Source organism: Solanum tuberosum, unplaced genomic scaffold (assembly GCF_000226075.1).
Source record: "Solanum tuberosum cultivar DM 1-3 516 R44 unplaced genomic scaffold, SolTub_3.0 scf00157, whole genome shotgun sequence".
In the NCBI taxonomy this organism is placed as follows: Eukaryota; Viridiplantae; Streptophyta; class Magnoliopsida; order Solanales; family Solanaceae; genus Solanum; species Solanum tuberosum.
This window is the reverse complement of record NW_006239084.1, coordinates 296,787-321,694: the sequence shown is the minus strand read 5'-3', so window position 1 is coordinate 321,694 and position 24,908 is coordinate 296,787. Positions and strand designations below refer to the sequence as shown.

Sequence of the window (24,908 nt, the reverse complement as noted above, 5' to 3'; positions counted from 1 at the left end):
GTAGCAAAATAGTGGTAAAAATGCATATTCACAAGCAATCTAAGTAGGGTGGAACAAGAAGTACAGTATTATATTAATTCGTATAATTAAATGAATTATTAGTATGAATGCCACACAAAAAGTATGAGGGATTAATGATATTATTGTAATTTAAGAAAGGACTGCTACAAAATAAAGGATTGGGAATACCTTTTGGAGTGGTCTATGTTGACACCCAATTTTGGCCCTCCACAATTTAGTTAATTTTCAAGCTTCTTTGATTTCAAACAAATTGAAATAATTATTTACGAATCTTTCGGGACCATTTTCAAGGCAATTGGGTCATTTACCTATAATATATATATATATCTTCATATACTTATAATATATGGATTTATGTATTCATTACTTTGAATAAATATTTAGAAAAAAAAATCATTTTACTAAAAATAGAGTTTTAACTAAGTGTACATTTTATTTCCTCAAAGATCAAGTAGAGTACATAACTACTCTCTTTATTTCAAAATAATTTTAATTGTTATGATTATTTTACATTGTTAAAGTTGAGAAGCTTACTATTTAATTAAATACTTCAATTTATTTAAGATATGGTAAAGGACCAGATCCTTCAACCAAGGCCTATTTGGATTAAAAGAATGACCCTGTTACATCTTCTTCCTCACCAGCGAAGCCAAATCCGACAAACCAAGAATGACCCGAACCCGATTCCCTTGCCTCCACTTCAATTTACTCTTCTCTCCTTCAAATCGTACAGCACGAGACCAAGGACACGCGAAGCTCCTTGGTTTGTTCTCCCAACGGTAATATCCTTCCAATTTCTGATTTTTCTTTTTTTTTCTTTCTTCGATTTCGTTCGAAATCGTACAATTTCGTACAGCTCGCACTTTATCCTTTAAGAATTTCAAAATCTCAACAGTCCCACATCGAGAATTCATCCATTTTTGGGATTTTTTGGGTTTCTATATAAACCCACCCCATTCACTGTTTAAGGGACAGATTTTTGGAGACTTGAGAGTACCCCTAAAAAGGTTTGGGAATTCTCGGTTCAATAGTTTAAAATTTTGTGGTCTTTCGAGTTGAAAGAGGTGGTGGAATCGTCTCCGTCAAACTCGTCGTTCCGGTTCGCTGCCCAGAACCAGGTAATTTTCTTTCTTTTCTTGAGTAATTTTTAGCTCTGTTTCTTTCATTTTATCATTCATGTGTGTTGCTTATTTTTGTAATAGTTTATTTACATTTTAGCACCTTAAATGTGAATGTTTCCTTCTTCTTTTGTTTAGTATATTGCAGCTCTTGCCTTACTGTTGTTTTCTTTAGTCACTATTAATGTATGCTACCTCACTGTGGTCATGATTGAAAGTTTAAGTCTCTCTTGAATGTCTTAACGTTTTCTTTTATTCCTTTAGCTTAAAGTAGATCAGTTTTGAGTAAGTTTTAAGTGCCTAAACTTGTTTACTTTGTAATATCTTCATGGTCGTTTTCATGTAATTTGGAGTTGTGAATCTAAGTGATGAAGCGTTGAAATTTCCTTGTCTTTCCATTTGAATTTGTATAATCTATAAAGACATTTGTCCAAGTCTCTAAATTAGCTATATGTTTTCTGGAAACATTATCAAGGACCTTTCTCTGCCAAGTTTCGATGTGTTAAATTTTGGCGAATCTGATTTTGTGCGAGTTTAAGTTGCCCTGCTTCTCATTGAATACTCTCATGATATGATTTTCTTTACCCTTAAGCATGATAAAATAATTGTGACACTCGGAAAATTAATTGTATAAATTAAGTAGCCTTCACTGTTTGTTCTAAATTATTTGAAATCGACTAGTTGATTTATTTGAAGTCAAGCCCCCCTTTTTTTTCCCTTTACATGGTTAAGTTTTAGAAATCAAATTCCCTATTCTGTTTTGATGTTCATTCTTGTTGTTGTCTAAGTGTTTGACTTCTTAATTGTTTAGTATCCATGTGTTGATTTCAAGAGGTATGGTAGGATGTATGACTGAATGGTCATTAGCTTTGCTACTGGTATTTGTTTTTTTCTTTTTATTTTTATTTTATTTTATCTCATATTAGTGAAATTAGATTTAACAGTTAGTCTTCAAATTTCCTTTTAGAACTATCAGTTGTTTATTTACTGAGAATACATGTGTATACCATTATTTGTTTATATGCTATGTTATTATGCTCCTTTACAGTGCATGTGTAAGAATATATTTGAGTTGATAATTAGTATTTTGTCTCTTCTCTTAGGAATAGGTTTAGGCTTTGTGATTAGATTTTAGATATTATGTACCTATTTAAATTGTTGTGATCAAAATATAAAGTTTAGTATATAATGTCTAATCCATGCTTCTTTGAAAGTTTCGTACCTATTCAGAAGTTTACCCGTGAGGTTCGGTTTATTATTATAAATAATTTGAGTGTCTAGATTTATTATCAAGATGAAAGGATTCATTGTTGCATCCAAATGATTTGTTTAATATTTTTGTGAAGTCTTATCATGTCAAGTTATTAATTTTATCTCATTTTGCGCATGAACTCTCTTGTTCGAGTCCAATTGGACCATCTCTTGCATACTCCTCTTCTTGAGTCAACCTCATCCAAGTCGTGAAAGAGAAGCTAGTATTATTGGGTTAAAACCCAAAAGCCAACATCAACAATAGCTCAAAAAGAGCCAAATTGAAAGTATTTGGGTTCAAATTGACAGAAATGAACATCGGCAGGCAGCAGCTTAAGAAAGCTGAAATGAAACATTCTTGGGTTCAAACCCAAATGCATCAGTGGCAGCAACTATCAGCAACATATTGCGGTGGTCAAATTGGCTAAAAGTTAGGCCTAAGGCCTAGTTTTCTCATTTTGCTTTATTCTCGTACCTCCTAGTTTTATCTCATCTTATTTCTCTTATTGTATTATTGCGATATTTGACTCTTAATTAACTTAGATGAATCCTTTGGAGGTTTTTAATGGCTTTTATGTTTCGTTACTTGTTTATTCAAGTATTCAAATTTTCAAAATGCAAACTAAGCTTCAAGATTAACTTGAGAATTATCCATATTCTTTCATAGTTAGTATTTGGCTTTCAAATCCACTCTTAAGTTATTGTGTTGATTTTTCGACTCAAAAACTTGAATCGGATAAAAGGTCAAGTTAAAATTTTATTTTGACGCTATAACATTTGAATTATTTCATTATTTGGGATAATATGGATGTACACTATCCATAGATTTCTCTTTATTTTTTTTTATTAAAATAAGTAAATAAATAAATAAATAAGATTATTCAAGTAATTTAAGTTTTCTTTTAAAAATAGCCAAGCTTTTAAATCCGTTGGTCAACCGCGTGTTAGCGGATTCTCTAAGATGCCTTAAAATCCTTCCTTAGAGAATTATTTGAACCCCTTACCCGACTCTGGTTTATTTAAAACATTTTTTCTTTCAAAAAATTTCCTTTTAAAATGGTTTTCTTAATTTTTAGGAAAAATTAAGTGGCGACTTCCAAATATTCATTTTTTCCAAAAAACTTAGTGTACAAAATTGTCAAAGTTGCGAAAATGATTTCGAAACCTTAGTTTTCGAAATCGGGTCGTAACACACAAGCAACCCCTTCAATTCATCAAATTCAAAATACCATATTCACTAATGTACAACAAAAGTGAATTAAAAGTGTAGCAAAATAGTGGTAAAATGCATATCCACAAGCAGCCTCTTCAATTCATCAAATTGTAGAAGAAACATCTATTTCATGTTCTCCTTCTTCTTCTTCTTCTATAGAATTTTTCAAATTTGTGTTTTCTAATTCTGATTCTTCTCTTTGTCTTTGTGTTCTGATTCGCCTTTCATACTTTTTAGTAGGAGTTGTTCGTTTTTTCCTTGGAGTCATGGATGCACAATCTACATATAAAAACAATAAAATCAAAATGTAATAATAAAAAAGACAATTCATTATCATTTAGATAATTTTGATAGTTAGTTTCAAAACCACATAAAGAAATAGGGTAAACAATTATAAATGTAGCAACTGTTGCTTTTCACTCGCAAAATTCTTAAACTTGTACAGGTTCATAGCTTTCAATTGCTATTTAGAGTTCTATTAAAAATCCCACACTTGACCTACCTGAACCTAATTTAAGTGCAACAGTATTGTCATTCATCTTCCATGTCTCTGGATTCTATGGGACATCCAAACTCTAACAAATCCCATAACACCATTATCGTTCAGAATTTATCAAACATTAACCCCACACCAACAATATTGTCCTTTAGCTCTCTAATTTCTCTAAACTAAGTAAATGAAGGGCTTACTTCTCATTCATAAAAATCAGCTGAATTTTCATAAATTCAGCATCACAAACATTTTCAGCTAGAGAACTCTCAATGAACTCCAGAAATCTTTTCAGAAATGCAGGTGATAAATCACTTGGACAAAAATAACACAAAAAATTATAAACATAAATAACCCAATGGATTTTCAACATTTACACTCTCAAAACCCTAACAATGAAAGAAAAGAAAAAAGTGTTACCTTGAGGGTAGATGACGATGTTGACGAAGAAGACGACAGACAAAAACAAAGATGACAGACGAAGATGAAGAAGACGAACCCTAACTTGTTCGCAGCAATTGAAAGAAAAAGAAACACAATGAGAAGTTGGGGTTATTTTGAATACTTTTAAAAGTTTAGAAGTTTTAAATATTACATTTTAGATCCTAATTATCTTAATCACTAATTAAGAAAGAGTTTGACTTGGTCAGTCCTTTTTTGTCACAAATTTTAATTTCAACACTTTTTTGTCACCTTCTCCTCAATTTACTCAACTAAGATGCTCACTGTAAATGTATAACTCATCATCAAGAAATCAAAAACACATAAAATCAACCCAATAAAATAAACAAAATATATATAGCTATAGTAGAAAAATGAAAGAAAATTAAAACAAGTACCGCATTATCGGAGATGGAGTTTGTGATTGGAACAATGATTTGTGAGCACTATATTTATTGATTTTTTCGATGGTGTAAGAGCTTCGCTGGTGCAAGATCTGGTTAACTGGTTATGGTATACCGGCGATGGAGCCACGCCAGAGCCGGAGTCGAAGCTTCGAGCTCGCTGGTTCGCGTAAAAGCTGCAAAAACAATCAAAAATAAATCGTGAAAGGGAAAGGGGAAGGGGGTTTTGTTTGATGTAGTATGTGCTGGTTTGGGTCTGGTGAAGGAGAGGGAAATGGGCTGGGATTTTGGTGTTGAAGGTTGGTTGTTCACCGGAATGTACAGATTTGGACACCTGCAAAATAAATAAAATATCGCAATAGGGGAAAAGGGAAGGGGACTAAGCACGGGTTCCTTGTTATTTGCTCTGCCTGAGTTTCGAGCTCCGCCGAAAATGGTGTTTCTGGTTGGCTGGGTGTTGTGCACGTTTGGAGAGAGGAAAACAAGTGGTTTTTTAGTGTTGCTGGAAGTGTTTGAAGGTTGTTCCAGGTGGGGTTTGTTGTGGAGATCTAAATCCGGCGGTGGTCTGGAGAGGAGAAGGACACTTGAGAGTTGTTTGACTACTGGAAAAGGTGGGGTTCTGGTGATTGAAGATGGGATTTTTGTGGTGTTGGGTGGTCTGGAGGGTGGCGTTTCGCCGAAAAAAGAGACCGGAGACAGTGGGTTTTTTTTGGGTCTGTTTGGTGGTGGACTCGCCGGTTTCCGGCGAAACTCCGGTGAATTAGTCACCGGAAAAATAATGAACAATAAAAAATCTCTTAAACACTAAGGGGTCGTTTGGTAGAGTGTATAAAAATAATACCAATAGAGTGTATTAGTAATGCATGTATTAGTTATACTTGTATTAGTTATGCATAGATTATTTCTTATGCATTGTTTGGTTTGGTGAATTAAAAATAGTATGCATTGTATAAAAATATTTATTTACAAAAATATCCTTCACAATTATGGTGGAAAAGATGTAAACGTACTTTTGAGGGATAATTGAGTCTTTAACCATATTAATGTATGTATTAAATCCTTTGCATTATTAATACCTAAAAATTCATGGTATTAGTAATACACTTCTCAATACACAATATAGTGTATAACGAATGCAATCATTAGTTATACATAGCATGAAAAAATGCACCAAACAAGGGATTACTAATACACATAATAATGGGCAAATTACAGAAATCACATACTTTTAAGGCAAAATTACAATATATCCTTTAAAAGTTTATAATTACAGAAGTCCCTCAAACGGATACAATAATATAAGCGCTGATACATTAATTTGATGCGCGAGATACATTAATCGTTAAGTAAGATACATTACATTTTATACATGATACACTAATCTGATGTACATTTTATACATGATACACTAATATGATGTGCGAAAATGAGGGATTTTGGAGATTTGTAAAACTTATACGAGATAATGGTAATAAGTAAACTAAAATGTGGGATTTCTGTAATTTTTCCTATAATTAATGCATGCATTATTTTTGCTAATACACTCTACCGAACGACCCGTAAATATCTGAAAATACCCCCTAAATTTTATCCACCACCCCTTAACCTAATAAGTAAACTATTCTTTATATAGGGAGTTGAAAACTACAATACCACTATTTTAAAATCATGGGTCAAAATCACCAGTCAATAAAATATATGTATATGAAATATTACTATATCGGAATGAATTTCTGGATTCTGCAAAATATCAAAATGAATATTAACAAATGTAACAGATAAAATGAATATTAAGAAATGTAACGAACGTAACCAATGACATGTAAAAAATACAATTTAACAGAAATAATGATTTTATAAAAAATGAACAAATATTTGAACGTATTCAACCGGTTGTGACAAAATAATATAAAGAGAATTAACCGATAAAAATCCTAATAATTTGAGAATAAGGATAATTATCAACAAATTGCATTAAAATGACAAAACATGTATTTTGAACTATTTAAAAAATAAAATACTTAAAAAGTATTAACTTTAGAAATATCATACCAAAATGTGGTGTCAACACTTATCACCAGAATTACATCATCACCATCAAAAGGTACAAACTCACCACCAAATATCACTACCACCATTGTCAATATTGATTTTTTCTTCTCCACCACCTTCAATTCCCGCCTCTTTATCACCCCACCAACAAATCCATCATTATATTTTATTTCTTTAAACTTACCAAAGAGAAAAATCAAATATAATGAAAATGATGAAATCGAATAAGCATTGAAATAGGATATGATTTGGGGGGGGGGGGAGAGGCTTTTTGGTGGAGGTATAGTGGGGTGGATGGAAATTGGGTATGAAAAAATGATGAAAAAAAATAAAGAAGAAGAAGATGGTTGCCTGTGAAGAAGAAGAACAAGAGGCGTTGGGTGGAGGTAGGGTGATAGTAAAAGAAGATTTTAATTTATTTTTTTACTTTATTTACTGTCAATTTTCTTTTTTTCTTTTTTGACACGTCAGTTTTAGGGGGAAAAAAATTCATTTTTAAATAGTAAAGGTGTGTAATAGGTCGTCATGATAGTTTAAACGTGTAACTGACTTTTCGAGACAAGTTCCAAGGATGAATTTATACCTTTTCCCAATAAATGGAGTCTCATACAAGTTTTGTGTGCCACATCATATTTGTGCCTCATACATAATAAAAAATTTCTAGAGACACCACCACGACATTCCAGCCTCATAGGTATCACCATTTTCCTAAATAACTAAATATCATCATTCTTCTCGAAATTTTCATCATCCACAATTTTAAGTCATTTTTTTATCAACGTCTTTGTTCAACACTTGAACCACCATAAACCACTTGATGACAACGAATCACCACTAAAATACATCAATATGCCTATACTTGAACTTATGCAATATTTCATAAGTCGTCTGAATAATTGCATGAAAGTTGTTATTATAAGAAAATTCAATTATAAATAAATGGTCATCTCAACTCCTTACGAATTTCAATACACCGACATATAGCATAACTTAAATTGTTTGAATAGTGCGCTCGTCTTGTCTATCAATTTAAAGATGAAAAGTTGTACCAAGGTTCACTTGAATAGTTAAGCTTTTCTGAAAGAATCTCCAAATAATTTGCCGTAAATTAAGCCCCTCTATATGAAATAATAGAGATCAATACACCACGAAGTAGAACAATCTCATGGATGTAAAGCTTAGCATAATCTTCGATCATATATGTTGTCCTAACTGACAAGAAATGAACCGACTTTGTCAACCTGTCCATAATCACCCCAATAGAATCACATTTCCGTTGTACGAGGTAACCTTGTAATGAAATTCACATTGGTTATTTTCTATTTTCACGTCAGAATTCCCATGTTTTGAGTTATACCTCCAGGCCTCTGGTGTTCGACTTTCACCTCTTGGCAATTTAAACACTAAGCTACCAACTCTGCAATATTTTTTTTCATGCTATTCAATCAATAAATTTGTCAGAGGCCATGGTACATTTTTGTCTCCCTTTGACGAGTTGAATAACGAGAATAATGGGTTTCTATTATAATTTTTTTTCCAAAGCTTCCCCATATCAAGTACACATAGACGACCTTGACATTGGAACACTTCTTCCGCAAGTTCAAATAAAAATTGCTTCTCCTGCGAAATTATGTTCCTTAGCTTTATGAACTTTGGATCCTCATATTGTTGTTACTTTGTCATTGTCATGGAAGAAGATTCTGCAGTACTATGAACAATAACTACCATGTCACCTACTTTTAATAACCAATCAGTAAGTTACCTGGCTGATGAACTCTATGCCGATTCTGCAGTTCCTTTGTCTCACCACATTAGTTTACTCCAATTGATCTGAACTCTATGAAGACGTTAACTTTGTCTTGTAACAAACTCCGAACAAACACCAATTGGCTCTACTACCTTTCGTGAAGATAATTTACAACTTGATTCTACTTGTGGACACAATCACTATTAAACAATGATTAGACTAATTCTTTAATGTGTTGTCATGCGTTCTTTGATCATACTTCTAATTGCTATTACTTGAAAGAGAACATTATTTGCTTGTGTGCAATCATCATCTCATTAGGTGACATTTCCTCTTTATTTATAATCACACCTCCATGTCCTTCAATGCCTAGGGTTAAGAAAATATTTTTCTTGTAGGACATTGACTTGCTTAAGAAAAATGAGATTTTATTCTCATGAGTCTTTTTCTTGTGTTGTTTTGACTTTGCTAATCTTATTAGGACTCTGCTTTCTTTCTCTTTTATTTAGTCTTACTTCTGTATCATTTCATACACTATCAGCTACACCATGCATTCCTTATCATAATGAAACCTAATTTATCGATAAGAACAAACACAAGACAATAAAAGTAACTAGTAAACCTGATTCATGTTGTCTATAAATAATACTCCCTCTGTCCCATTTTATGTGGCAACATTTCCTTTTTGGTCAGTCCCAAAAAGAATGTCACATTTCCTTATATGGTAAGTTTATAAAGGTACAATTTCTCTTTTATCCTTGTTGGTCCCACTTAATCTTAAAATAATACTCCAATACATTTATGAGGAGAGAGAAAAAAGAGTCTACTTTTTAAAGGGCAATTTTGTAAACATTTCAAAATCTTCATTTATTTCTTAAACTCCGTGTCCAGTCAAATGTTGCCACATAAAATGAGACGGAGGGAGTATTAGAGATTAATATTCAAATTCATAGAGGTACCTAGATGTCTCACATTCATAACCAAACCTTTCATCTGTCTTGGTAAAAATAATAATAATAATAACAATTTTACCTCTTGGAAAGGAAAATTTCTGGGAAAAAACTTAGAAGCCATGCCCAATAAAAGTGAAAGTTTTATATAGAGATAAGAACAAATAGTCATAGATCTTTAGCCAAAAGGCCAAGAAAAACATAATAGTTATTATAGCACATGAAACAAATAGAATTTCAGTATAATTATTTACTATATAGTTTTAAAATATACTACTCCCTCCGTCCCATTTTATATGATGTACTTTGATTTGGCACAAACTTTAAGAAAAATGGAAAGACTTTTAAAACTTGTGGTCCAAAATGAATGATAGAAATTTGTGTGGTTGTAAATCATTTCATTAAGGGTAAAAAAGACATTTTATAGGCAAATTGTTACTTAAAATAAAAATGTGTCATTCTTTTTGGGACTGACTAAAAAGGAAAGTAAGTCATATAAATTGGGACAGAGGGAGTAGTATTATTTTTTTGTCAAACCAACTATACCCACAAAATAGAAGGCAAAATTTAGGATGAGAAGACGAGAAAGCCCAGTAGAGAGCAGCCAACGCTCCTGACGGTTATTTCTACACATTTGGTTTCTCGTTTCCTCCGCCCCTTTCTTTCCTTTTTATGTCCATCAATTCTACAATCATTCATCTCTTACTCACATTTCTTGTAATTCATCCATGGCGATGTCTTTCTCTGCAACAAAAGTTTTGCAACCTTTGCCCCTTAACTCTACTAGATCTGCTGAAAAGCCCCTTTTGTGTCAATCTCTAAAGGGTAGCTCCTCCTTTCTTGGATCATCTTCTCATAAGCTTTCCCTCAAGAAGACTTTCTATCCTCATCAATCTCAACGCCGATCCAATAATGCTGTTGTCGCCGTTTCTGATGTTGTTAAGGAAAAGAAATCAAAGTCCAAATCTTCTAGCTCCAATCTGGTATCTGCATTTTCTTGATTTTTTGCCCCTTCTTTGTTGATTTTGGCTTTGCAAGCTTAATTTTTCATTTGGGTCATGCTCAATTTTTTGCTTTTGTAGCTCTTATCTTATTAATGTCTTTTTATGGCGATTTAGTGCTTGTTTGTTTAGATTTCTCGTATAAAAATTCTGTTGCTTACTAAAGATTCGTCCTTTTTTAGATCGTTAAGTCTTTTGAGTGTTCTTTGTGTTGATTTAGTGCTTATTTTTGAATCTGTCGTATGACATTGTAGTTGTTTGCATGATTCGGCTTGTTTGTGATTTTGTTAAATAGTTGTGTCTGTTGGTCCATCCCAATTTTGATAATTTTGGCATTTGCAAGCTCATTTTTTTTTTTTTTTGTGTCATGCAACTTTTGACCCAGAGTAGTTATTGTGGTAATTTAGTGCTTAATCTTCTTAGAATTTCTCTTATAGCATGTAGTTGTTTGAAAAGATTCGGGATTCTGTGATTTTTACTCAATTATCTGTGTCTGTTGTTTCATTTAGTTGATTACTAAGGAGGAAGGATTGGTACTGTATGAGGACATGGTGTTGGGAAGAACTTTTGAGGACATGTGCGCCCAAATGTATTACAGGGGTAAAATGTTTGGTTTTGTGCATTTGTACAACGGCCAAGAAGCTGTCTCAACTGGTTTCATCAAGCTCTTGAAGAAGGAAGACTCTGTAGTTAGTACTTATCGTGATCATGTCCATGCATTGAGCAAAGGTGTCCCAGCTCGTCAAGTGATGAGTGAGCTATTTGGGAAGACCACGGGCTGTTGTAGAGGCCAGGGTGGATCTATGCACATGTTTTCCAAAGAGCACAACGTTCTTGGTGGTTTTGCCTTTATTGGTGAGGGAATCCCAGTGGCTACAGGTGCTGCATTCACTAGCAAGTACAGAAGGGAGGTCTTGAAGGAGGCTGATTGTGATCATGTCACTCTGGCCTTCTTTGGTGATGGAACTTGCAACAATGGACAATTCTATGAGTGCTTGAACATGGCCGCGTTGTGGAAATTGCCCATTATCTTTGTTGTTGAGAACAATCTGTGGGCAATTGGGATGTCCCACTTGAGATCTACTTCTGATCCTGAAATTTGGAAGAAAGGTCCTGCCTTTGGGATGCCTGGGGTTCATGTTGATGGAATGGATGTGTTGAAGGTGAGGGAGGTAGCAATGGAGGCTGTTGGCAGAGCTAGGAGAGGGGAAGGTCCCACTTTGGTTGAATGTGAGACCTACCGGTTCAGAGGACACTCTTTGGCTGATCCAGATGAGCTTCGTGACCCTGGTGAGTGTTCCATTTCCCTTCTGTTCCCTTGCCCAACTATCTTAAATTCTTCCAGTTTACTTGTGTTATTATCCTCAAGCCACTTGTTGCTGTTTCTTCGATACTGCTGCTTTTTATCTGTGTTACCCGACAATGATTGTAGCCCGTGTTTTCTAAGGTTTGGAAGGGTAAACCTTTAGTACTTAATAGAGAGCTATTAGTTGATCAAATTAACTTTAGGCAGCTTGTCTGAGGACTCATTAAATGCTTTTGACTTACCTCTGACATTTTTGTAGTGAATGCTGTGTGTAACCAAACAATTTCTTAGCACAGTGGCAGACCACTTCTTTGTAGTAATATGTCTGTACTATGACATGGCAGAAAATTGGATAGTGCCATTTTGTATGAGAAGCCTCAAATTGGCTGATTGTGTTGAAACTGTTGAGATAGTGATTTATGTGAGCAAATGTGTAAATGTAAATGAGGAGCACATCTATTTGATTATTTATAGCTTCCATTTACACTTAGGCAGATGTTACATGAAGTAGCTCAGGGACACCACTAGATGTATTCGCTTATCGAGTTATACCTCCAAAACAAAAGGAACAAAAACACCAAAAAGGAGCTCTAATGCTCCAAAATTCCTTTGTAGAAATGCTGTAAGATATATGACCATGTACCATAAGAGAATGAGCCTTTTAAACTCTATTATCTTATTTTGTTGCACATGTACCCTTATATGTGATCCACATATTTGGAGGCAATTACGTCATTTCTTTGACCTTAATTTGTTCGTTTTGGTAGCTGAAAAGAATCACTATGCCACAAGAGATCCTATCACTGCTTTGAAGAAGTATATGTTTGAGAACAATCTGGTCAATGAAGCAGAGTTAAAGGCCATCGATAAGAAGATTGATGAATTGGTTGAAGAGTCTGTTGAGTTTGCAGAAGCAAGCCCTGTTCCAGCTCGTAACCAGCTGCTAGAGAATGTATTTGCTGATCCTAGGGGCTTCGGAATTGGGCCTGATGGAAGGTACAGATGTGAGGATCCTAAGTTCACTGAAGGCACAGCTCAGGTCTAGTTCTCAAGGTTGTGCTGTGTGGACCTGCACAAGATGGCCTTCAGTAGTTGATGATAAGCAGGGTTTCTTTAGTAATTATTGATATTGATATTGATAGCACTCCTACACATGTATTAATATCTTTCCCCATGAGAAAGATCTGAGGTTTAGTTACTTTATAGTTTCAGTTTTGTTCAGGGTTGTGTTCTCTTTATCTTGGACATTGTTTGTTAGTTGTTACTATTCATGAATGACAAAACCTGAAGGGCCTTGCATTCCTCTTTTTGCACATTCAATGGTTGTAAGTGGCTAGTCTCTTGGCAAGTCTTGTATCATTTGTTAAATTTCTTTCAGCTTCTTAGCTCTGTGCCGTCAAGTTAACTCTACTTATTGCATCCTTGTAAAGCTGGGGATGAATTGTCTTCAGGAGACACCAATTTGGTGGGTGCTATTGTTTATAATATTCATTAGCTGGTGTACATTGTTGATACTTGATACCAGTATTTGCGTGGTTCTGCCAATATCATGGAGGCTATATCATTAAGTTTGCTCCTAAATTTCTATGGTCAAAATATTCCGGTGAAAGAGGTGTCTGTAGATCAAGTAGGTACTTGATCTTTAGTGGTCTTAGTTAAACAGAATGAAGAGGTGTATGGGGATTTATTAAGAATTCTAAGGTGTTGAATGACCAGGCCTGGTTATAGCGAAGAGCACGCTTTCGAGGGTGTGTTAATGCTCCTTCCATTAGCCATCTGTATTACTGAAACAGTGAAAGGGAGAGTAGAGAGTGCCAGTGGACTTAATCATGATTAGAAATTTTACTAGATTAGTAGATGTGTTTGAATCTTCAATGTGACATCAACTTGTGCATCTATGATTTTGACTTGTAATATGTAATCCAAGTGCACAGATAGAAGTCCTGTCCTGGCTTTTGGTGGAGTTTTCATCAAATTCATTGTCCAATGGCTGTTTTATTTGTGCTGCATCTTCTCCTCAACAAACCTCAAGAGCAATGCTTCTTTGTTAGTAGAAGGAATCTGCTTTGATCCAGGCGTTTTCTAGATGCAACAATATTTTAAGAAATTAGAATTTGTGGCATATATACTGAAAGAAGAAATAAGCACATGCAACTAGATACCAAAGTGGGACACCAAAACACACACAAATCATTTCCAACTTTGGGTGTGCACAAGTAGATACTAAAACTTGTACAAGATTGAACAAGTAGACACATCACACGTGCGACCTACATGGCATCCTATGTGACAATTCACATCCTATAATATGTCACGTAGGATGCGCGTGTCTACTTGTTCAATTTTATACAAGTTTAACTGCTTACTTGTGCATACTCAAAGCATAGGTGTTCACCAACATTTGAAGACGATGATTGACTTTGAGTGCAATGTTTGCTTTGTGCACTTTGCACCATGAGGTCGCATGTCAAAAATCTTCCAACCACCCTTACCAATAGATGGGATTCGAACCCAGGACCTTCAACATCAACCAGTTCACCAAGTGTCTTAGTGTGCCTAAGAAAATAAATATTAATATCTCAAGGTTTATAAACTATATATACATAATTTTTCTAAAGTTAACGGGGTGCATGCACCCACATCTTTCTACATAGGTTTGCTTCTGACTCGAAGTTGGAGAACATAAATGTCAATTAAAATCAAGTTAAATGACATATTTATGTATTATGCCAAAAGAAAAAGATATTGTTATGGTGGGGACTAGGGAGGGGATTCCCAAACACAAATATTTTATAAATAATTATTCTTCTGTCCCATTTTATGAGACACCCTTTTCTTTTTAGTCCGTCTAAAAAAAAATTCACCTTATTATAATTAGAAATAACTAAATTTTAAATTCTTCTTTTATTATCAATGAAATGTAATTTACAACCAAATAAAAATCTGAGAATTGATGTAGACCACAAGTTTCAAAACTCTTCATTTTTTCATAAACAACTTATCGACTCAAATAATGCCATTTAATTTTGGGAAAAAGTAAAGCAAAGCTATTAAAACCGTACAGCTAGAGTTTGGCCTTCATAAGTAGGAGAAGCATCTGAAATGTTCCTAAACCTTAATTTGCTCAAACGAAAAAGATTGATTTCAGAGGATTCGCCTTTGCAGTAGAATCATCCAAATTCTCGAATTAGGTATGGAGAGAGGAAGAGGAAGGTGGGGATCAGTATCTCGTGGTTTGATTCCTCTGCTAGGGCTGCATACAGTGAGTGAGTATTCCAGATTAGACAGAAAACCCCCTATTACTGCTGCACTTCTTGCCGCTAATACCATTATTTACTTGAGGCCCAAATTTATTCATCCTTTCCTCCCCACAATCGATCAAGTTTGGTTTAATCCTCACCTTATCCTCAAGGTAATCAACCCTTTTTGATTTTGTTTCTTGCTGGACACCATATGTGACTAAAGTTTGATTCTTTTGTTGTTTTTCTAGACGTTACTTAGCTTTTGGTATGGGTAGTTTGATACTAATAATATTATGGCTGTGTTTGGTACAAAGGAAAATGTTTTTCTTACTTACTTATTTTATAGTGTTTGGTAAGTACGCAAGAAAATATTATTCAAACAGTATTTATGTCATATAGCAAAACACTATGAGGCGGAATGGGATGGGGAGTGGGCGTTCGGGGGTGGGGATTGCAGGGATTGGGTTGGACAACTTCTTTTCCCTACTTTCATTAGGGAAGTTGTTTTTCGAGAGAAATATTTTTCCAAACATTTTGACCCACCATACATGGGAAAATTGGAAACCAAACACACCCTGTGCCTGAAAATTTTAACTAGATGGCAACCACGATGTTGTTTGATCACAGCAGAGAAGAACTGCTATTTCATATGTAAAATATTGTTTTTTTTTTGTAAAATAAGCTTAGCATGTGTAAAGGTTTTCTTAAATGTTGATGAACTTATATGGCTTCTATCATGGCCTAAAACACCAATTCCCTCTTTGAAGATAAAAGAAATTGCAGGTTTCTTCCCTCTAGCTGTAAAACTCTCGATAGAGTTATGTAGGATACAAATGATAAGAGACTCCTCTGTGCGAAGTTGTTTGGTTATAGTATTCATTGGATGAGTTTTTTGTCTAGAGTGGACTCATGGGTTTGTTGATAAATTGCAACTTATGTTGCTCGTACTTTTCAAAAATGTCAATGGGTGCGGGTTGGATACTCCAAAAGTAGTGCATTTTTGTAGAATTCGACACGGATGCGGCAACATATTTGGAGAGTCCGAGCAACATAGGTTGCAACCAATTCAGAAAAATCAATTACTGTTAACTCTCTTACTACCTGCTTAGTTTGTTGATTTATCACATTTCCATATTGTTGGTGCCCTTTGAGTAGATATTGCTTCTATGATTCGACTGTAGTAAGCAATATGTGCCATATTAATCTATTTTCCCGAGCTTTAACTGTTATTCATAGTTTTGGGAGATCGAATTTCAAACTATTATGTTGGCTTCACACTTGCTTTTGCTGGTGCAGTATACAGACCTCAAGCGATTCTTCCTGTCGCCGTTCTTCCACATAAATGAATCTCACCTGGTGTACAATATGCTTTCACTTTTGTGGAAGGGTATTCAATTGGAGATATCGATGGGTAGTGCAGAGTTTGCATCAATGGTTGCAACCTTAGTTGCTATGTCCCAAGGTGTCACACTGTTGCTTGCAAAATCACTTCTGCTGTTCTTTGATTACGAGAGACCCTACTATAATGAATACTCTGTGGGTTTTTCTGGTGTCCTCTTCGCCATGAAAGTTATCGTCAATGCACAATCAGATGAGTATACCTCTGTACATGGACTTATGGTTCCTACTCGTTATGCTGCCTGGGCAGAGCTTGTTCTCATACAAATGTTTGTCCCTGGTGTCTCATTCCTTGGCCACCTTGGGGGAATACTAGCTGGCCTTCTGTATTTGCGATTAAAAGCGTCATATTCAGGTCTGAATCCAGTTAGACAATTCATGAGAAGCTTTAGCCATGCCCTGAGCTGGCCTTTAAGATTAGTGAAGAGCTTATTTCGAAACCGACCAAGAATTACTGGGAGAGGAACTGCTGGTGGGAGGATTGCACGAAATACACTTCTTACGTGGAGATGTGATGCATGTACATTTGATAATTCAGGTAGGCTGAATGTTTGCGAAATGTGTGGCACAGGTCGTACCGGTGATGCACCATCATCCCCTGGTCCAACAAGTGAGATACGTGATCTATCTTTGGAAGAATTAAGGCGTAGGAGGATTCAACGATTTGCTAGATCATAAGGCAAATTGTTATCAAGTTTAGATGGAAATGTCATAATCGCATTCATGTAGATAGTCAATATGGGGCCTTAGCACCCATCACGGTGTTCGTCAGACTCGTGTTATTCTAGATGGTGGAGATGTTATTGAATGTGAACCAATATTGGTTTATGTAAGGGATGGAGAAAATTGCAGAAAATCGAACAATTATCCAATATTTGCCTTATGTAACACGTTGGGATTATTTAGCTACTGTGGTAAAAAAGTAATAACCATAAATGGATTCGAACAATTAGGCAATATTTACGTACCTAAAAGGGTTGGCTATATCAGAGTCATTATGTGTATTAGCTGGTTTTGCTAAGTTGATACTTCATCCATTTCAAAATAAGTATTATTTTTCTATTTATTTTATTTCAAAATAAGCATTGTTTTTACGTAATCAAGAAGACATTAATGGTCTTCTTCCAATTTTACTCTTATTCAAACAAAGTGAGTTTTTTCATAATCAAGAAACTACTTCCTCCGCTCGATTATTTGTCCAATATGGAGTTTATTTAGGCTAAAAGATGAAGGAAAAATATATTTCTGTCTTAATATGCTAAAGTGACAAATAAAAGTAAAAATATATTTGTAAAATAGTAGATAAGTATAAGTGAAATAAGTAGTTTACATAAAGTGTTCAAGCTAAAAACACTACTTATTTTGAACTGAAACGGAGGGAGTAGTTGCAGAGGACCAAGACATTGAACTCTTTGCCTACCATTACTCGATTAAAGACTTTAAAAACATGAACTTCTTTTCATTTGAGAAGTGTATTTACCTTGAATGTGTACTTCACCTTGACCTAAAACCTGGTAAACTCTTCTAATCTTGTCACACCCATTCTTTAACTATTGCATTGTGCATTTCTTAACGGCAGAACTGCTACTGCTGTCTCAAATGCGCGAATAAAAACATTATGCACGTTGATAAAGTATTAAAGATAAGCAGATTAAGTACCATAAGTGAAATTCAAGAACGGCGAAAGAAAGCCAGTAGAAGTAATTCAAAACAACAGAAGAAACTCAGTATATTGAGTTTGGGAGAGACGTTCCTCTGGAAACAGGAAAAAGAACCACTGGAATGGAACTTAGAGCATTAATAAATATTTTAGTGATTCCATAATGTGCTGTTTGAATAATCTACCACAATCTTCCTGGAACTTTGTCACGCCTGTCAATTGTTGCAGAATTCGACTCAACACCAGTAGCTTTTCCTCAACGTTCTAGATCCACTTCACTCGCACCAGTCAGAATTTAATTGCACGAATGATAATCTCCATTGGTGATACCTTTCTTAGCCTATTATTAGAGCAAGGTTGCAATGTAGTCATTTTTATTACACAACAGCAGCACATAGGAAACAGGACCTTAAATCAAAAAGATCTTGTTTCCATGGATGCACAACCTAGTATGGAGCCAAATGCAGGCTCACACATTGGTCTGATTTCCCTCCACCTTAAAGGTAAACTCAGTGGGTTGCACACTCTAACTGTGCTCAACTTCACAATGTTAAACTTCCCGGTCCCAGATTCCTCCCATCGCAGCACTCTTCCTCCCAAAACATAAATTTCATTTCTCAGTGCAACAAATCCATAATCAAAGACCTCTAGAGGCCGGGGATGGTCAGGTAGAATCACAGGAGGTATCAAACCTCTATGATGCCACTCCCTGTTATCGACATCCCTAGTTTCAATGGAGCTCCCACCCCAATCAACAACTGTGCATATATGACCACCATCAAGCACCTGAATTCCCAAATGCATGGCCCTTGAAAACGGCCAAGTATCATTTACACTTAGCCATGTTTCGTCGGATGGATCAAAAACAACAGATGTCTCATGCTCTAGCAGCCCAACAAGGTCCGTTAGAACATAAAATTTACCATCGTATGGTAGGCCTATGCAATCCATCTGGGGACTTGGCAGAGGTGGTAGGTCTTCCCACCTGCAACATATTAAAATATTCAGAAAACCAGTATAGGATAAAATATAAACATTCTTCTCTCTTAGGATTCTGTCAAATTAAATATCAGACCATCCTTTTGCTTCAAAGAGAAAAACGGAGTAGAAGTTAGAAGCAACAAGGAATCGTTTCCAAGATAAATTAACAAGGCACATAGGTTTCTAAAGAACTACAACCCCAACGGCAAATGTAGTCAAAGCATCAAAATTTATTTACTGGAGTACCTTTTTTCTTTTCTTTTGATAAAGTTGACGTAGACTACTTATAAACGTTCCACTGATACGCATTTTTGAGTCCATGTTTCCATCACCCTTATACTTCCATTAACCTTTTCTTCTTATTTTACTTCTAAATTGGTAAGTGTTTTTCATTTCATAAATATAGTATACGTCGTATATGCCTCTTAAAAGCTTTTCTTATAAAGTTTATTGGTGCTTAAAAGCTTAATGGAAGTACTGTTTTCTCTTAAAAATAGTGTGCGCATTTCAATTTATATGACGGCGTTTGACAGATTTAAGACTGACTTTTGGAACTTGTGTTCTTTAACATGCCATGAGGTTTCCATGGCTATAAAAAGATGTCATTAAAGAATAAAGATAAATTGAGAAGTTTAAAGTTAAATTGTTTCCAACTTTAGAAAGACGGTTTGCACCCTAAAGTTGTCTGGAAAAGTCACTTACACACTCGTACTTTACGGGTGACCTATACACACCCACACCCAATCCTTATTTGAAGTGATGTTATTTTCACCCTAAAACATACAAAGCCAGTCCCATGGTACGGGTGATTCACACGCGCCTGCCACATCAGCATTTTGGGTGGTAATAATTACATTTTAAATAAGTATAGAAGGGTAAAAGATCACCTGTAAAGTATGAGTGTGTGAGTGACTTTTTCGGACAAGTTTAGGGTGCAACTTGATGTCTTTTCCCTTTTTTTTTTGATAGATTAATAAGGAAATAGTGTCACATAAAATGGAACATACGTACTTGCTAAGAAATATGAAATTGGAATGCAGATAAAGGAAAAAAATTCTACCATGTATAAACTATGACCTAATAGGGTGTGGAGGTTGCGCATTAGGGTAGAAGGTTAGTAGGTGTGGAGTGTTGTCTTGATTTTTGAGGGGTTTAGCTGTTTTCTTATAGTGTTTTGTTTTTGATTCCATCATCATCTGTTTATTTTGTTTAGGTTATCACATTATTTTGTGGTTACTTTTGTTTCCTTATAGTTATTTTGTTTCTCCACTGCCGTTTTCCTTTTCATTATTCTAATATGTTATACTCGGGCCGAGGGTCCTCCCAAAATAGTCTCCTAACCTCCATGAGTATAATCTGTGTAGATTCTATCCTCCCACCTATGGGATTCCACTGGGTATGTTGTTGTTGACCTTGAAAAGTTGCAAAATTAAATTTCCATGAACAAAAATATAAGTTACATGGATACTCTTACAGAAAATAATTTGACAAGGATATGTAATGGAACAATGTAGATTCATTTGGACTGGAAAAATAAATTCTCAAAACTGGCAACTAATCAGGAAATTGCAACAATCTACAAATCCTAATATGTGAAATTGTTTAGTGAATTACACGAAGGTGATGATTAATGAGCAATTGGTTCCATCACATCATTTCCAAGAAGGGAGTATAGACAATGTTTCCCACCCTATTAACGAGTGTGAGTAAGAAATTGATCCATCAAATAGGCACCCCAAACGGGTGGAGGTCGCAGATTAGGGGTGTGTATCGATCTGTTCGGCTCGATTTTAAGTATTATCGATTCGATTTATCGATTTTTAAATATGTTAAACCAATAACCAAACCAATAAGATATTTGTTATCGGTTTTCGGTTTAACCGATAAGAAAATGCTTTCAAAACAAATATATGATTTGTCCAATAATTTTACGCGTACAAGCATACATCGAAAAAAGCAAATCAGACTAAATTGCAACAATAAAGACTAAAGTAATACTAAAACCTAAAGGGTAAATTCAGAGGCTGAAGTTAAGTAATGTTAATTGTGTAAGGTCCTTATAGTTATAGTCTAATATAGTAATTATATTAGTAATATTTTTTGTTTGATATTTATGTATGACTAAAAATTAAATAGTAAATTATTATATTCTTAATGGGGTTATTGGTTAACCCAATATTAAAAACCAATATCGAACCAATAACCCAATACTTTTTTTTATAAAACCATTAAATAACCGTTAACCCAATAACAACAAACCAATAACACTTTTTCCGGTTCGATTTCTGCACACCCCTAATTAGGATAGATGGGTAGTAGGTAGTTGCGCTTTGTCTCGCTTTTTGGCGGTTTAGGCTTGGTGGGAGCCTGGGAGCACCGTGTTTGTTGTATTATTAGTCTTATACATGTATTTCCTTTTCAATTACTGTATCATTTCGTTGTTGTTACTGTTTCTTTTCATTGAATGCCATATGTTGCTTTCCTCATTAATTGACATGTTTTCTTCACTGTCACATTCTTTTTCATAAATACTTTGATATGTTGCACTTGAGCCGAGGGTCTTTCGGAAACAACATCTCTACCTCCACGAGGCAGGAATAAAATCTACGTACACTCTACCCTCCCCAGACCCCATTTGGGGGATTACATTGGGTATGTTGTAGTATTGTCAAATGTGCGCTTAAGCCCATAAGTGAGGCTCGAAACGTGTTGAGTGCTTTGCCTCGCTTAAAGTACACTTTAGTGTCGTCATCAATGTTCTAGGACATACTTCTCTTTGCCAATGAACCTCTTGAGAAGGGGAGACACTAAGCAATTGATATTTCATTTTATCGTTTTTTTTTTCAATTTCTTTATTCTTATATTTGTCATTCACGCCTATACTTATTAGTATAGGACTAACATATATATTTGTATTTGTTTCTCCCCTAACGAACCTTAGAGCTTTTTTGCTTTTGATAACACTTGTATGTTATTATTGTATAGGCACCCTAAAGTGGTGTTACAAAGGGTAGATGCTAGTCCAAAAGGCTTAAAATTCAAATAGGTGGTTGGACCGTAGGCAAGAGACTACATGGATAGGGAAAATGCCTAACGACATCGACATAAGAGGGATTAAATAGGAACTAAAATCATTGTGAAACCAAGACATAAGGATAAAGTTGCAAAGTAAAGAGATTCGATTATAGCCCGATAAGAGTATTTTGTTGGGACCAATTTGGATGGAGGACACAATTTTACTATTGATACATATAGATAAGAAAACTTAAACTAAATGCTAGGATGATATCAATAACTTTGTCCAATGAGGCCCAAATGACCAACAAATCTTTATAGGAGGATAGTTGAATAGTGGTGGTTGATGTAATGACAGTTTTGATCAAGTGCATGGGTGGGGGTTTCCATTATTTGCTTTAAGGAATGAAGCAGGAAACACCAGTGTTGAGAAAAGTGGGTGCTCCACCTCTTTAAGTGGTGAAGCAAAGCGATGCGAAGGACCTGCGCTTCAATGGCATGAAGCGAGAGAGGTGAGCAGACGTGGGAACTTCAACCCCAAAAGTGCGGTGCGAGCAGAAACGCTCTCTGCTCTCCTTTTTTATGTTTGAACTCCATTCCAAGTTTGCTGAGCCCATCTTCGGATGTCATTACGAGTTGGAGTGTCTTCAACTCTTGTGAAACTCCCCACTAAGCATATGTCCAGCATGCCTTTTTCCTATGTCTCTCTTAGTCCATTTGTTCTTGAAAAACATCTCTTTGTAGCTCTTCTCCCCTCTGGTTTGGTTAAGGAGTCTAGGCTGCTTGTTTGTGATTAATGTTGTACTATTTCTATCAATGTAATTTCCTATTTTTGCAATTTGAACATTCCATCCCTCATTGAATGTGTTCACTGACAGGATAATTACTGCTGTGTCATTTCCTTTAGCAGTAATCATTGAGACAAATCTTCCATATTGATTGAACTTTTGCGTTAAGAAAATGTTGGTTGTGTTATCTTTGCATTTCCAAGACTTGGAGGTCTTTCCTTTGTTCTCCGATGCCTCCCTGAGCCTTTTGCATATCCAAGACATGGCTCCCTTGCTGAGTATCAGCTTGCTCATGTAGTATCTTGCACTTCTGATCCAGTCATACCAAATCCCTGATTTGGATTTAGATTCAGATTTTGTGATATAAGATTTGGCCCCAAGGCGGAAGAGGATTTTGTTGTCCATGAAAAAAGGTGGGTTCTAGATGGCTGCTCCGGTGGAGGAAGTCTACCAGAGAGGGGAGAGGCTGGGTCCAGAAGGGACCCCTCAATTAAGGGTCATTGGGAATGTACCTGGGAGCATTTGTGGAGTGCTTGTATTAAAATCCTTTTGTGTTACTTCGAGTCTCTTTCCATTGCTCTTACCCGGGGCTCGGCTCTATTGTAATGTCCTTCATCGACCCAATGTATGCCATTGATACACCTCTAGCCTTGAGGCATCTCCATAGGACCTCCCCGACTTTATCATATACATTTTCTAGGTCAATGAATATCATATGTAAGTCCTTCTTTCTCTCCATTTACTCTCCCCCAGTCTCCTCACAACATGAATGCTTTCTATAGTCGATCATCCAGTATGAATCCGAACTGGTTCTCGAAAATAGACACACCCCTCCTCACCTTCATCTCCATCACCCTTTCCAAAACTTTCATAGTGTGGCTAAGCAGCTTGATACCCCTTGAATATCAGCTTGTAGTTCTGAATATCACCCTTGTTCTTATACAACAGGATCATTGTAATCCACCCCCCACTTTTCAAGCATTTTGTAGTCTTAAAATGATATAAACAGCCCCGTCAGCCATTCCAGACCTTCTTGTCTTGCCTGTGTTCTTCAAGAACTCCACCGGAATCTCGTCTCCCCGATCATTCTTCCCACGTTCATCCTAGGAATAGCTTAACCTCATTAATCTTTATACACCTACAGTACCCAAAATCACAACATCTCTCAGAGTGCTCCAATTACCTGGCACAATCTCCCTGTCCCCTCTTCATACAACAGAATAAAGCTCCCATGAAAGTCAACTGTTTTACTTGGTTAGTTGCTAGAAGGGCATGTCTTACACATGAAAACCTTCAAAAAGGGGAGTCAACATTTGTAGTAGGTGAGTGCTATGTCATAAGCATTATGAAGATGTGAATCACCTTATTCTTCCCTGACAATTCACGTCTCAGATCTGGAGCTTCTTATTTAGTATTTTGGGGGTCACGGAAAACTTAGAACATACATGGTGGATTGTATGGAAAAGAATGGCTCCTACTAAGGTCAAGTGCTTTGCTTGGTTAGTAATCAGGAAAGCTTGCCTCACTCATGAGATCCTGCAGAAAAAGGGATTGCCAATTGTGTCCAGATGCATGTTATGTAGTGACGCTAGAGAGACAAATAATCATATGTTCCTCCATTGTAAAGTCACATCTCAACTTTGGACTATGTTCCTCAGTTTAACAGAGACAAAATGGTCAATGCCAGAGCACACAGCAGACTTGTTAAGTTGCTGGATTAGGAGAGGGGGAAGCAAGACACAGAAGAAGTGGTGGAGAATAATCCCACACTGTATCTGGTGGACTATCTGGAGGGAGAGGAATGGAAGAAACTTTGAAGAAAGATCCAAC

At 35.7% G+C, this 24,908-nt stretch overlaps 3 protein-coding genes across 3 annotated transcripts in view; 2 read left to right on the top strand and 1 right to left on the bottom strand.

Annotated features, from left to right (window-relative positions):
* Positions 1-10,225: 10,225 nt before the first annotated feature.
* LOC102606109 (pyruvate dehydrogenase E1 component subunit alpha-3, chloroplastic-like) lies at positions 10,226-13,362 on the top strand. The gene is made up of 3 exons (XM_006353677.2): positions 10,226-10,670; positions 11,198-11,978; positions 12,762-13,362. The coding sequence occupies exons 1-3, from the start codon at positions 10,416-10,418 to the stop codon at positions 13,037-13,039; spliced, it is 1,314 nt and encodes a 437-aa protein (XP_006353739.1). The 5' UTR covers positions 10,226-10,415; the 3' UTR covers positions 13,040-13,362.
* A 1,679-nt stretch (positions 13,363-15,041) lies between these two features.
* On the top strand, positions 15,042-17,591 carry LOC102605775 (rhomboid-like protein 14, mitochondrial). The gene is made up of 2 exons (XM_006353676.2): positions 15,042-15,406; positions 16,533-17,591. The coding sequence occupies exons 1-2, from the start codon at positions 15,188-15,190 to the stop codon at positions 17,310-17,312; spliced, it is 999 nt and encodes a 332-aa protein (XP_006353738.1). The 5' UTR covers positions 15,042-15,187; the 3' UTR covers positions 17,313-17,591.
* A 645-nt stretch (positions 17,592-18,236) lies between these two features.
* Positions 18,237-24,908, bottom strand: part of LOC102605204 (F-box/kelch-repeat protein At1g16250) — a 9,821-nt gene continuing 3,149 nt past the window's right edge. The window contains exon 3 of the mRNA XM_006353675.2: positions 18,237-19,279. Coding sequence (XP_006353737.1) covers positions 18,709-19,279 — 571 coding nt within the window. The 3' untranslated portion in view covers positions 18,237-18,708. The remainder of the gene's footprint in view (positions 19,280-24,908) is intronic.

Bases quoted from the DNA above. Each gene is read 5' to 3' on its own strand.
- LOC102606109 (XM_006353677.2), top strand. From the start codon at position 10,416: ATGGCGATGTCTTTCTCTGCAACAAAAGTTTTGCAACCTTTGCCCCTT. The intron at 10,671-11,197 runs GTATCTGCATTT...TGTTTCATTTAG, and splicing joins AATCTTCTAGCTCCAATCTG to TTGATTACTAAGGAGGAAGG. The intron at 11,979-12,761 runs GTGAGTGTTCCA...TCGTTTTGGTAG, and splicing joins AGATGAGCTTCGTGACCCTG to CTGAAAAGAATCACTATGCC.
- LOC102605775 (XM_006353676.2), top strand. From the start codon at position 15,188: ATGGAGAGAGGAAGAGGAAGGTGGGGATCAGTATCTCGTGGTTTGATT. The intron at 15,407-16,532 runs GTAATCAACCCT...TTGCTGGTGCAG, and splicing joins ATCCTCACCTTATCCTCAAG to TATACAGACCTCAAGCGATT.